This window comes from Bos mutus, chromosome 9, assembly GCF_027580195.1.
Source record: "Bos mutus isolate GX-2022 chromosome 9, NWIPB_WYAK_1.1, whole genome shotgun sequence".
Lineage (NCBI taxonomy): Eukaryota > Metazoa > Chordata > Mammalia > Artiodactyla > Bovidae > Bos > Bos mutus.
This window is the reverse complement of record NC_091625.1, coordinates 76,593,168-76,606,578: the sequence shown is the minus strand read 5'-3', so window position 1 is coordinate 76,606,578 and position 13,411 is coordinate 76,593,168. Positions and strand designations below refer to the sequence as shown.

The 13,411-nt window shown below is 41.7% G+C and overlaps 1 protein-coding gene across 5 annotated transcripts in view; it reads right to left on the bottom strand.

Annotated features, from left to right (window-relative positions):
* The window catches only part of ECT2L (epithelial cell transforming 2 like), an 83,344-nt gene that overhangs the window by 13,271 nt on the left and 56,662 nt on the right, over nt 1-13,411 (bottom strand). For 4 of the 5 annotated variants that reach the window (XR_011465395.1, XM_070376761.1, XM_070376763.1 and 1 more), the window contains 5 exons: nt 12,193-12,296; nt 9,498-9,623; nt 5,507-5,593; nt 1,602-1,816; nt 539-686 (listed from right to left, as the gene is read on the bottom strand). Coding sequence is in view for 4 of the 5 variants with exons in the window: in XM_070376761.1 (XP_070232862.1) it covers nt 539-686; nt 1,602-1,816; nt 5,507-5,593; nt 9,498-9,623; nt 12,193-12,296 (680 nt within the window). In the remaining variant the exon portion in view is untranslated. The remainder of the gene's footprint in view (nt 1-538; nt 687-1,601; nt 1,817-5,506; nt 5,594-9,497; nt 9,624-12,192; nt 12,297-13,411) is intronic. The other variant, XM_070376764.1, reaches the window with a different exon arrangement.

Here is a 13,411-nt window from a genome sequence, read left to right as displayed (position 1 = left end):
CATCGTCCTGCTCAGACTACATACACATTGTCGCAACAAAGACAACTGTTTAAAACGCACTTGCTGAGGAATTCAAAACAAAGGAATTCCTTGTTTTATCGTGAGATTTCACACATTGAGTGCCATTATTCCACACATGATTATGAATTCCTTTTCTCCATGAGAGAGCTGGACTCACCACACGGGCTGTAGAGGCAGTGTCAAAGCAGGTTCACAGTTTTGCTTCTGCCTAATTGTGAACTATCTTCCTATAACCAAGCCCCAGGGTAACTGGTGCAGGTGGGAGTCTGGAAATTTGCATGAGGACTAGTTCAGTCCCACAACCAAGTCCTAGGCACTGCCGGGTCAAGCACTATGCCAGCCCCTAGTGATCGAAACTAAGTCAGTCAGTGCCCTCATCCTCAAAGAGCTCTCGGAAACCAGAGGAGGAGATCTGGAAGCCAAGAATAGAAAAGTCTTTCCTACGAATTCTAGTCCTTCTAGTCCTCGCAAGTTCAGAAGGTCTAATAAATGCCTGGATGGTCCCTCCATCTGTTACCTTCTCAATAGTTTTTAGAACCACAGGGTAATTGTTGAAGAAATTGGTATATGTGTTCAACTGGCTTCCAAACTTTATGAATATTTCTCCCACACAGTGAGCGGGGCCCCATTCCTGTAGTCTGTCTCTCAGGTCATCTAGAAACTGCCTGGAACATGAGAAAAGCATGGCTGTGAAATATTGACCAACGACAGCCTATAAACTTATAAAATATAAATGTGTACTCAGTCATTTAGGGCGGGGCTTTTGTCAGATCCTTTCGCCTTGACACAGAGCTGGAAAGGGAGGAAGTAGGTTGACTTGGGGGCTGACTCAGGATCCCAAGGTGGCCTGGAGAGTCTGCCCTGACTGTTCCCTCTCCCCTTTGCCTGGGGACAGTTTCTTACAGTCCTCAGAGGAGGGTGCTCAACTCACTTCAATGGCTGAATGCCATCACCACCACTAAGCCCATTTCCCTTGGATCAAAGGTTATTCTTCAGCCATCAGGGAATTTCAAAACTGGAAGCACACTAGTTCCTTTTATAGAATCTGGGGTCCCCGAAGCTAAGGAAATTGTTCTAAGTTATCTAAAGAGTTACTGGCAGAGAAACACAAGCTCTGTTTGTCTTATGCAAATGATCAATTTTCTCTCTCAACCCTTCCATATACATATACTGTTATTAAACTAATCCCCAGCCTCTGGTTCTCTAAGCAAAGTGTTCTAGTGACTTAGTCCCATTACAGCCTCCTGTTCCTCTCCCACTGATCAGCCAAACACTGATGACTATGAATAGCTCCCCTTCCCATTGTCTTTTGCATAAATAGCATAATGAATATAGAATCCCCAGGCACTGAACCTCCACTCCTTGACCTATAGCTCTGAGTCCAGGCAGGAATACACCCCAGGAATCATCACTACTGTTTGCAGCCCAGTGTCAAGAATCATCTCTCTTCTGTGAGGTGATCAGGCAGTGTCTCCAAGAAGGGCAGAGAATGACTGAGCCTCTGTAAAACTTTTTGAAACAAGTGTGTGTTCCTCCCATACCACAATGAATATTTCAAAATATAGCTATTCAGAGTTTACCTGTTGAGACATAAGATCTGCAGAATATCAGAGAACATGATCTGGATGTTTGCAGCACTCAGAATGGCTCTGTTTGATGACAGCGCCGCTCTCAGTGGCCTCACATAAACATCTCTCACAATTTCCAGCATCTGCACATATTTTCTCTCGCTCTGTACGAGTTCCCTGACGACTCTGGTTCGCTTTTCGGCTGAATCCAGCTGGAGTTTTCTCTCCTGTGGAAAAGCATTAAGAACTCAGAAGGAAAGTGTAATTACTCATTTCAGGCTTCCATCATCCAAAGGCCTGACAGTCAAAGGAGACAGAGAAATGAAAGTATTGAGCAGTCAGGAGGTCACTCTGAGGGTACCTTTCTGATTCGTGATATGCAGGGCTGAAGGGAAACTTGATAAAGGAATATGGAGGACTCTGCTTGACCCCATCATCAAACTGTCCCTTACACTGGCCAGCCTGATGCCATAGATGAGATGGGTCTTGGATTCTTGAATCTTGAGAAGGTACAGGTTGAGAATTTACTTTGATCCATCTATCCATCCAAATAGATATCTAGTGTCATGTGCTAGGTGTTGGCTTCTACAATGATGCTAAGGCAGAATTCTGCCCTTACAGAGGTGATGGTGAGAAAGCCTTTGGGTTGTGCATTGTTTTCCTTTTTTTTTTTTTTCCCCCAGTAGCGTTTTATTGATTATCATGTAGACAAGACTGAAATGAGCTAGACCTCTCGTTATCAAATAATTCAATAGTTATTTCCCGTAATGTATTATGAAATACCAAAATCATGCTCTTCTTTCTGTGTTTAGGAAAAACTACTATCTCTCCTGGGTAGTTAGGTTTCCCAATGTTCTATGCTTTCTATATATCAAAGTTCTGTTTTAGCAATCCTGAGGGAAAAGCCATGCACTGGTGTTAAGAAATCCCACACCCTGATATTGAGTGCTATGTTTATGACTGGAGAAATTAATTTTCCTTACTGGAATTAGGATTCTTTCCCTTCTATTTATACTTTTGAAGTTGTAAAATTAGTATTTTTACAATAGAAAACAATCACAATATTCAAATTTAAAAAATCTAATAGCCTTGTATTTGTACCTAGGACGATTAAAACTCTTAGAACACAATTTCCTCTTTCCCCTCCAGCCCCACACTGCTCCAAATAAAATAAGACAATACTAATGTTTAATGCCATGTGATCTGCACCTGAAATGTCAACCATAATTTCATGATCTAAAATTAAAATGTGAAAATAATTTAAGAAGCAGAACACTCATTCTGTTTGAGATACTATAAACACTGTTCTTGGTTAGTTTTAATCTTTCAAACACATGCCTATTGTATATAAAGCCTATTTCAGTTCAGTTCAGTCACTCAGTTGTGTCCGACTCTTTGCGACCCCATGAATCGCAGCACGCCAGGCCTCCCTGTCCATCACCAACTCCCGGAGTTCACTCAGATTCACGTCCATCGAAGTCAGTGATGCCATCCAGCCATCTCATCCTCTGTCATCCCCTTCTCCTCCTGCCCCCAATCCCTCCCAGCATCAAGGTCTTTTCCAGTGAGTCAACTCTTTGCATGAGGTGGCCAAAATACTGGACTTTAAGCTTTAGCGTCAGTCCTTCCAGTGAATACCCAGGGCTGATCTCCTTTAGAATGGACTGGTTGGATCTCCTTGCAGTCCAAGGGACTCTCAAGAGTCTTCTCCAGCACCACAGTTCAAAAGCATCAATTCTTCGGCCCTCAGCCTTCTTCACAGTCCAACTCTCACATCCATACCATGACCACTGGAAAAATCATAGCCTTGACTAGATGGACCTTTGTTGGCAAAGTAATGTCTCTGCTTTTTAATATGCTGTCTAGGTTGGTCATAACGTTTCTTCCAAGGAGCAAGCGTCTTTTAATTTCATGGCTGCAGTCACCATGGGCAGTGATTTTGGAGCCCCCAAAATAAAGTATGTCACTGTTTCCATTGTTTGCCCATCTATTTGCCATGAAGTGATCTTTAAAATACTGGAGTTATCTAATATTTATAACGATTTTGATTTAAGGTTTCAGTTGTCAAATTTCCGCTGTTATCTTGAAACTATAATAGAGCGCTGCCCAGAATAGCTCTTAGCACGGGCGATTGCTGTGACCCATTAGCCCCACCCCCACCCCACCCTAGCCACCTTCCCCACCCCACCCTGTTACCAGGCAACAGCTACTGAGAGACCGTTAGCATTCCTGCTCAGCCATTGGTTGGTGCCACAGTGGCCCCTCCCACAAACCACCAACTGTCAATAAGGTTCCGTTGGTGGGAGCATTCCACCAACCGTCAGCCGAGTGGTGGTCTTCTGGTGCAAAGTGAGGTAAGAGGTGGATCTCAGCTTTTTCCCTGGGTTCTGTAGCTCACCCAGCCTTGGGCCAGCGGGGACCCTGTTCTGCAGGGCTCTGGAGCTCCTACCATGGCCGCCCACTGGCCGAGCCCCAGGCCTTGAGGCAGTGGTGAGCTTCTCCCCCATCCCCACCTCTGAGACCTAATGGCAGTGGCCATCTGCCTGGGACGTAGGTAGTCTCCAGAACCTGTCCCTGCAGTTTGGGCGGCCTGAGGAGCCTGAGGGCGGGCCAGTCGGGTTGGGTGCCTCCGTCAGTGATGACGGCTGGGCAGGGTCTGGGGACCTGGCCGTGAAGGAGCCACCTGTCAGCCAATACCAGAGCTCGGAGGGTGAAAGTTGTGCCTTGGAACCTGGCCCTTTCCTGTCAGAACAGAGGATAATGTTTGTTTGGTAGAAATTTATAGGAACATCATTACCTGACCATGACCTGACCTCAAGAACAAAGGCTCTGATACAGAGAAGTCTGTAACGACTAACCACACTCCCTCTCACCTTTCCTAGAAAAGCACTTTGCTGAGAGCTTTCAGGGAGTTTGGGGTTTTTAAGGCCTGAGCCACCTTTCTCTTGCCTGGCTCTGCGATTACCTTTTCTCTGCTCCAAACTCCCACATTTTGGTATGTTTGGCCTCACTGTACGTTGGGCACATGGAGTTGTGTTTGGGTAACAAAACCATTGTGTAGTATTATCACCAATGGTCAGCGGAGATACTGTCATATTTATTTTTTTGTAAACCCTCTCTTCCTGGGTGGTTCCTGGGATGGCGTGGAGCTGAGTCAGCCTGCAGCTGCCGAGGTCCACAGGGACACTGTCCACTGTAGGCAGACTGTAGGCACCACCCACTCTAGGCAGACTGGTCCCGGCTGTTGGGTGGTTGGGAAAGAGCCCAGGGCCGAGCACCCTTCTGCAGGATTCAAACTTTTCTCTCTGCCTGTTTCTTGACCTTAAGGAAATCACTTAAGTTTTCTGACTTGACTTCCTCTTCTACAAAATGCGGGTTCTAATGTCTGCCTTTCAGAATTCTGAGGTTGAAACATGACAGTAAAAGTAGATGTGTGCTATAGAAATGCTAGACGGCACGCATGCGCTGTGTGTTAACCGGCAGCACAGGACCAAGCCTCTGCTGGTCCACACCTCCTCCACACACTACCCGTTGAAAGACAACCCTAAAGGTTATATTCATTATACTCAACATTTGAAATCAGACCGTAGCTGATGATGAGTCTGTTAGAAACTGTGATTGATTATACTCAATCAACAGTTGATGGGTTGGTTAGAAACTGTGAACCTTTGTGTCCACGGACCATTTCTTTAAATGCCTTTCTAGCGTCCTATTAGAAAAGCATGGAGTAGCACAGAGATGATTGTTGTTGCCAAGATGTTTCATGTCCATCCCCTTGGCTCAACTTCTTTTTAGATCAGGACTTACTCAAAAGAAAAAGCTACTGGCTGGATCTCCTCCAGTTATATTTGGGGGTTCCCCCTGTCAAGAGAAACTCTCAGGAAAAGAGAAAGAACAAACCAGAATAGTTGGCTTACCAGCTTAACCAGCAACTCAAAATTTGGATCATTTTTGCTGAGACTTGGTTTTGTGTCCTGAGGGTTATCTTCTATAACATCTCTTTCCTGAGGATTAAATGCAGACTTGATTATTTGGAGGCAGGCCCTGGGATATCTAAATGCCCAGTCAGTGCTAAGCCCACAGGAGGCTCTTAGTAGCTCTGCCTTTGGCCCTAATCACAGGGTTCTCTAGAAACATAAGTTAAGCACTCAACAAAATTAAATTTTATGTTTTAAAAAATAATAACTTTTTGCTTCCTAGGAACTGTGTTAAGAAACTAAATTCAGTGCAGTTTCCGTTTTCCCTGGGAACAGCTCCTCACACATGCCTGGGAAATAGGTCTCTGCCTGTGTTCTGGCAGCAGTGCGCACATAAGTTACCTTACTTTCAAGATGCTAGAAGAAAAGTTCACAATACTTTGTAAAATTCACCTCTTTTTTCACCTAATGAAAAATTGTCATAAAGAAATTCACATGCCATTTCTAGATCTGTTTCCACATTTAAATATGGCTTATTCTTTCCTCACTTTGCCTTGTTAATTTTTCTTGTGGCTTCCATATAAATTATCACATTAAAAAATAGCGCCCCTTCCGCTTTCCCTGCAGCATCCCAGGGTCCAGCTGAGAAATGGAACACTGGTCCCACGTTTGTGTTGAAAGCTAATGATGATTAATGGTCACTGCTGCTGCCCTTCTGAGTCAAAGATAAAACTATCCATGGCAACCCCTTGATATATAGGAGTGAAACTAGAAGAAAAACATCAATTTATAACCAAGACTCCTTTTGTCTTACTCTATTCAGACAAAAACACGCTTTTATTTTGTACCTGCAGACATGCCTCATGGCTGCCTGAAGCCTTTGTGTAAGACCCCTGGGCCCAGAAGCACACACAACCAGCCAGTTTCTCCCGGGCCTGCAGGCCCCCCACCTGAGTCTGAGCACTTCATGGCTGCTCCACATAGTCTTCTCACCATGTCCTTTCCCATTTGGGGCTGACCCACACCAGTCTGGCATGTATTTATACTTGTGTGCGTGTGTGCTCAGTCAGGTCCAACTCTTTGTAACCCCATGAACTTTAGCCCACCAGGCTCCTCTTTCCATGGAATTTTCCAGACAAGCATACTACGGTGGGTTGTCATTTCCTACTCCAGTATTTATATTTATGCCAGGTCAGGGGGAATCTAGTTTGAATTTTGACAAAATAATTCAAAATTTCTATGTGTGGAATATTGTCTTCTTTCAAAATATGTAATAATGCTGATCATTCATATAGAGAAATGATAACTTCAACCAGTTAGCAGTGACACTGCAGTTGTGTAGGTAGACATGGTTGCAGGTATAAAATGAAAATGAAACTCAGCCTGCTTGACTGGAGTTTAAGAGAACCCAAGCCATACAGATTCTAATTGTGGATTCCACAGATGACGGAGGCCCCATTATCTGGGATATCATCCCTTTGGACAGGCTCCCATGAGTGCTCATTCACTGAAGCTCAGCAGTGGACTCCTGGACCACCCTGGCTATCTTAGAACCTGCTTACTCAGACTGGGCTTTGTTTCACCTCTGGCTCAGCAACAGCTTTTAAGAATTTTTAAACCACTGAACTACCAGGGAATTCCCAGCTACAGCTATTTCTTAAATGTAAATTTTTCTTTGTGGATAGCAAGTCAATTTGATATAGTAATTGTGTTTGAACCTAAAAACATGTTCTCTCATTTTATATTATCTAATTATTAGGATTTTTAGGACCTGTTCTTAGGTTAAGATGCCATTTGTTATTCATTTTGAAGGAGGAACTCAAAGGAAGTAACAGAGTAGCAAACTTCACACATTTTTAAGAACACAATTATTTTGAGTCAATGGGCCTTTGCCTTGAGATTCTCCATGGCCTGTAAGGGAAACTTTGGATCACATAATAAGAATTTTCCTCTAGGATCTTAGTTATTGCTAACAACCTACTTATTGCTGGTGCTTCTCCCAGAAAACACTTGACTACCTGAATTAGGGTCCAGAAAGAGTTGTGAGGCTTCCCAGGTGGCTAAGTGGTAAAAAAAAAAAAAAAAAAAAATCCACCTGCCAATGCAGGAAACACAGGAGATGTGGTCTGATCCCTGGGTCCAGAAGATCCCCTGGAGAAGGAAATGGCAACCCACTCCAGTGTTCTTGCCTGGGAAATCCTATGGACAGAGGAGCCTGGAGGTCTACAGTCCATTGGGTCGCAGAGAGTTGGACACGACTGAGCGACTGAGCATGCATGCAGTAGTTGTGAAAAATGATAGTGCTGAAGAACAACTATGATTCTGGCTGTGACCTATCACCATGTTCTATAGCATCAGTGTAAACACTGCGGGCATATCAAGGCCAGGAGTTACTATTGTACTACTTACTGGGCAGCAAGATGATAGATTAATAGAGTGAGCTATCTACCTATCTATATGTATATATGTATGTGTATTTGGTCCTGGATTTGGCAGACTAATCCTCTTACACAAACCCTTGTGGAAGAATCTATAAAACAGTTGTCTCAGAAGAAGGCGTTACTTTCCACTCCCATGGTTGAGAGTTTGTGTGCTCTTCTGGATGAATATCTACACTTTTAAAAATAAACTCCAGGGTGTGGAGAAACTCACCTCCATTTTATCTGAATTCAGCACCTATATTTAATCTGTGGTTTTCCTTCCTAGGGCCACCAACTTTGTTTCATGGGCATTATGCACAAGCTCCCAAGTTTTAAATAACAGAAAACCAAATAATAATCTAAGATCTATTTTTTTTTATTTTATTTTTAAAAAAGGAAAATATCAAAGATATTCCCAGGCATTAAGGAGTTTAACATTTCTGTAGTTTTACTACAGGAAGGTGATGTAACAAGAGCAGGTCTATTGGTTCTGATTCTCTGGAGAACTCTGATGAGTACATGGTCTGTGAGTTTTGTAAGAGATAGATTTAGGGGTCAGGCTACAAGGAAGCAGGGTTCTAACATCTAAAGGCTTTGATGTCCCTGGGAATGTGTTTATCAAGACTCCTCCTGAAGAGGATGCTTGTGGTTGGGAAGAATAAGCTGCTTCAGGGAGTGGGGGTTCTGCTAAGAGGCATGGTCTACTAAAGACAGAGGGCAGGGGCTGCATAACTGCAGGCCTTTCACTCTGCTGAGTGAGTCTAGGGCAGCTTGGCAGAGAGGACGTGGCCCCAGTGGTGCTCCATTTGCCTTTCCCTGCACTGTGCTGTCCTGTAAAGCCAGGGCAACAAAGTCTTCCAGAATATCAGGTTAATAGGGCAACACACCATTTGCTACTAGGGGAACTTACAAGTCTATTTCTCCTAACAGTCTCCACGGTGACTTTGTGTTAGGGGTGGCATCCCCAGCCTTCAATCATCAAAGATAGGTGCTTTTCCAATGGGCATGAAATAGCATTTTCATAGACATCAGTTCTCTGAATGACAGTGCAATTTTCAGTATTTCCTGAATCCATATTACTTCACTTAACCAAGAATGTACATATTCTGAATATAGTACTGGCAAAATTATTTTTGCTCAACTAAAGAACTAGCTTCAAACCCACTTTTTTTTCTTTTATGAATTTGAATCTCAACCAAAAGAAAAAAGGAAAAATGAACCATTTTTAGTTTCACCAAAAAAGTGTCCTGGGCTGCAAAAAAAAAAATCTCTTTAAGTTACGTTGGACAGAATGCGAGTATTCAATTCTTCCCCCAAGAGTCAACTAGTGTTTACTCTCATCAGCATGATGCCATGTAATCCACTAATCAAGTAGATTAAGTGTTACTAACATTATGAAACTACAAAACACCCTTTTAAAAATAAAAATCCATGAAAATGAAGTTCTTATGAGAAATGACAAATTGAAAGCTTTCAAGGTTAGAATTATCATTACTGATTATGAATTTCTTAAGCACATTTCTCAAACTGTACAGTGAAGCAACAGCATAAAAATGCCACAGTAATTTTACCTTTGTGAGTAAACTGTGTGTTGCCTTTGGGTCACTTTTTGTCAGAATGACATTTCCTTCAAAATGCTTGCTCTTTTTACTACATTTCTTTAGCAGAAAATATGACAAAAATTCCAGAGGGTTGTCCTGAAAGATTACCAACCCCCCCCCAAAAAAGAATTTTTATTTCAAATGCAGGTCAACAAGAGTGCAGCAGATATGAGAACACATTTTCTAGTAGCATTTTCAGCTTTCTACCTAATTTACAAGTCTAGAACAAAGTCACTCTTATTTGAGGCAGTAAATGGGGCTTTCTGGTTAATCTTGGTTCTTAGCTTATTGTCACAGTTCAGTGAGGATGCCAAGGTCTTGTGGGAGGGTCTCAAGGTCTTCAGAACCAAAGTGACCCACACTGGCCTCTTAGCCAGAGGAAGAAAGGGGACAGGACAACTTTGGTGTGTTACAGGGGAAAGAAGAGAGCCTCCAAGCAGCAGAATTCTTGCGGAAAACACCCTGGTAAGACTCCCAAATCTGGTTCCCTCTCAGGCTGTAGGTTTGAACACCATGAAAATTATATCATACAAGGTTATTTTAAAATAATTTGGTGGCATAAGTACCATGAACCAACATCAGACATTGAATAATTCTTTGGTGTTTGAGAATACTGCAGAGAATTTCAGGGCCTCAGGATTATCCCTGTGAACATCCCTGATCATATTATCAGCTGAATTCTCCAGGGCATTTATTGCTGGGCTGTGAGAGGGTTGGCTAGTGCACTGGAGAGTTGAGTCTTCAGAAAAGAAATTCATGGCTACCTGCAACTCCTCGGGCTCTACAATGGGCCATGAGCCCAGGAGATGTCTGGTGCTTACCCAGGAAGCCAAGTTGAAACCATGATGGATAAGGAGAAAGTGTCCAAAGGCAATGTTAAATCCCCCACAAAGTATAATTACTACAGTGGGAAATATTTGAGAACTGTTTCTTGGAAAACTACAAGCCTTATACAGCATCAGGTATGTTGATAATACCCCATTCCTGTCCTGTTCTCAGCTTCCCCTGAACTGAGGGCTGCAACAATTCTTCCTTATGCATGGGGATTTGCTTCGGGACCTCTGCAAATACCAAAATTCTCAGATACTCAAGTCCCTTATGTAAAATGGTGTAGTACTTGCATATAACCTAGGACATTCTCCCATATACTTTGGTGTGTGTGCCCAGAGGGTAAAGCGTCTGCCTGCAATGTGGGGGACTCGGGTTTGATCCCTAGGTCGGGAAGATGCCCTGGAGAAGGAAATAGCAACCCACTCCAGAACTCTTGCCTGGAAAATTCCATGGATGGGGTAGCCTGGTAATCTATAGTCCGTGGGATCGAAAAGAGTTGCACACAACTGAGCAACTTTCACTTTCACTTTGTGACCCCATGGACTATAGCCCACCAGGCTCCTCTGTCCATGGAATTTTCTAGGCAAGAATATGGGAGCATGTTGCCATTTCCTACTTTGGGGGATCTTCCCGACACAGGAATTGAACCCAAGTCTCTTGCACGTCCTGCACTGGCAGGCTGATTCTTTACAACTGCACTACCTGGGAAACACCCCCATATACTTTACACATTTATTTATTCATTTGTTTGGCTGCACCGGGTCTTAGTTGCCACTCATGGGATTTTCAGTCTTTAGTTGCAGCTCTCAGCATTTAGGTTCTTGACAAGGGGTTGAACCCAGGCCCGCTGCATTGGGAGTGCAGAGTCTTAGCCACTGGACCACCAGGGAAGTCCGTCCCATATACTTTAAATCATCTCTCAATTACTTATAGTACTAGTACAGTATAAACACTATGTAAATAGTTGTCAATGCATGACTAAAGTCAAGTTTCACCTTTTGAAACTTTTGGAATTAAAAAATATGTATTTAATTGGTTACTCCAGGTCTTAGTTACAGCATCTGGGTTCTAGTTTCATGACCAGGGAATGAACTTAGGTCCCCTGCATTGACAGCATGAAGTCTTAGCCACCAGGTGAGTCCCTGGAATTTTTTTTAATGAATATTTTCAACATGTGGTTGGGTGAATCTGAGGGTGCAGAACCCATGGTTGCAGAACCCAAGGATACATAGAGTTGACTGTATTTTATTTTCCTAGAGCCTTTCTATGATATTAGAGCAGAGTATGTTTTTATTCTGCCTCCCCTCATTGTGTCCTAGTGTGTGGACTGACTTTTCTGGAAGAGCATTCAAAATTTGCTTCTGATTTTTTTCAGGCTTTCCCTAAGCTTATCCCCAACCAAATTACTGACTTGCATGTTTCTGTCCTGTTTTCTCTTTTCCTTCCTCTCTCATCTAGCCTTCCTTGCCTTTCATCTATTATAGCTGGTTTCACCATTTCTCAGTTTTTCTGCCATACTATTAATTGTTTTAACTGTTGAATAATGTTTATGTGAAATATAAGCCACTAAACATGTTTTTTTCTTTAAGAAGTCACTTCTGACTTAAATTAATCACAAGATAGAACAGTGTACCATATGATTAATATCAAATAACTGAGAAGATTTTCCTATTTTTGTGTAATACATCTTGGGTTCAGACTCTTTCAGTGACTGTTTTCATAAACTGATGCTATTTCTCTGAGGAATTATGTCCTAAAGGATAAAGTGGTAAATGCACACTAAAATTTAAGTTTTGGGGTTTTTGTAGCTTATTTTATTCAAAGGAACACTTACAGAATTTTCTTTTGAAAGTTCTATCAATCCATCTGCCAGAGCTTGTATGATTTCTTGGTTATTCAGAATGTTAGCCACACTCATGGTGTCAAATACAAATTGCCCTGTAAATATAAGTCCATATGCTTTGTAATTAATTAAGAGATGTGATCAAGAAGAAAACTCAGTCCTTACAGTTGCTTGTTAATTGATAAAAATGCAGACTAAGAATAAAAATTCTATTATGCCATGAAGATTATCTATCAAGATAAAATAGAAAATGAGCAAAAGCATCTAAATGTGTAGCATATAAAAAGTGACCACTCTGACAAAGTTGATATTGAATAAAATATATAAATTGGACAGGGAAAGAACATGTAAAAATGAACCTTATAAAGTTTAGATTCTCAATTCCACCAAAAGCTCTTCTATATTCTGCATTATCTTTGTGCTCAATTCCATAAATATTTTAAGTCCATAGGGAATAACATACATACATACAGACACCTATATTTTTAAAATATTTTGAGCAACTTGCATTGATTTGAAAAGCAACCTTTTTCCATTTGATTTTCATGCCTTATGACATACATGATCAAAAAACACTTCTACTGTTAATCTTTTCATTTATCTCTCTAGTAGTTAATATCTGTGAAAGAACCATAACATAACCATAACATAACCTCATAAGAAATTTTAAATATTAGCTGAACACCTACTAAATGTGGTAGAGTTAAAACCAAAAAGACAAATCCCTGCTTTATGCAGAGAGAGATGGGCATATGTTGACAGATGAAATACCTGTATGCATATTTGTATGTTACAGCTCTTGTGTAGACAGAGCAAGGCAGAGGAAGGGAAGAGAGAAGTAAGACATAGATATATAATGACTTGACTGGTACAGTGCTTCAGTGACATGTGAAGAGTTAGGGAGGAAAATGAGTTGGCAGTTAAAGATGCAGGAAAAACCTAACTTTTTTTTTAAAAAAGTACTTGATTTTGAAGAACTGACTGGTTTAGATGAAGATCTAAAGTTGAAATAGGACATTGTTTCCAAGAGTCTTTATTGTGATAATTGAATCATGAGTAAGAAGTGTAAATGTGAAAACAAATTCAATAATGTCCAATAGGCCTGTCCATGAAGCCCGTCACCAAATTAAATATTTTAGAAAGAAAATACATAGAATTTAATTATAGAACAATTTAAGTAATGGGTGCTGTGGTCTAAGAGATGCTTAAC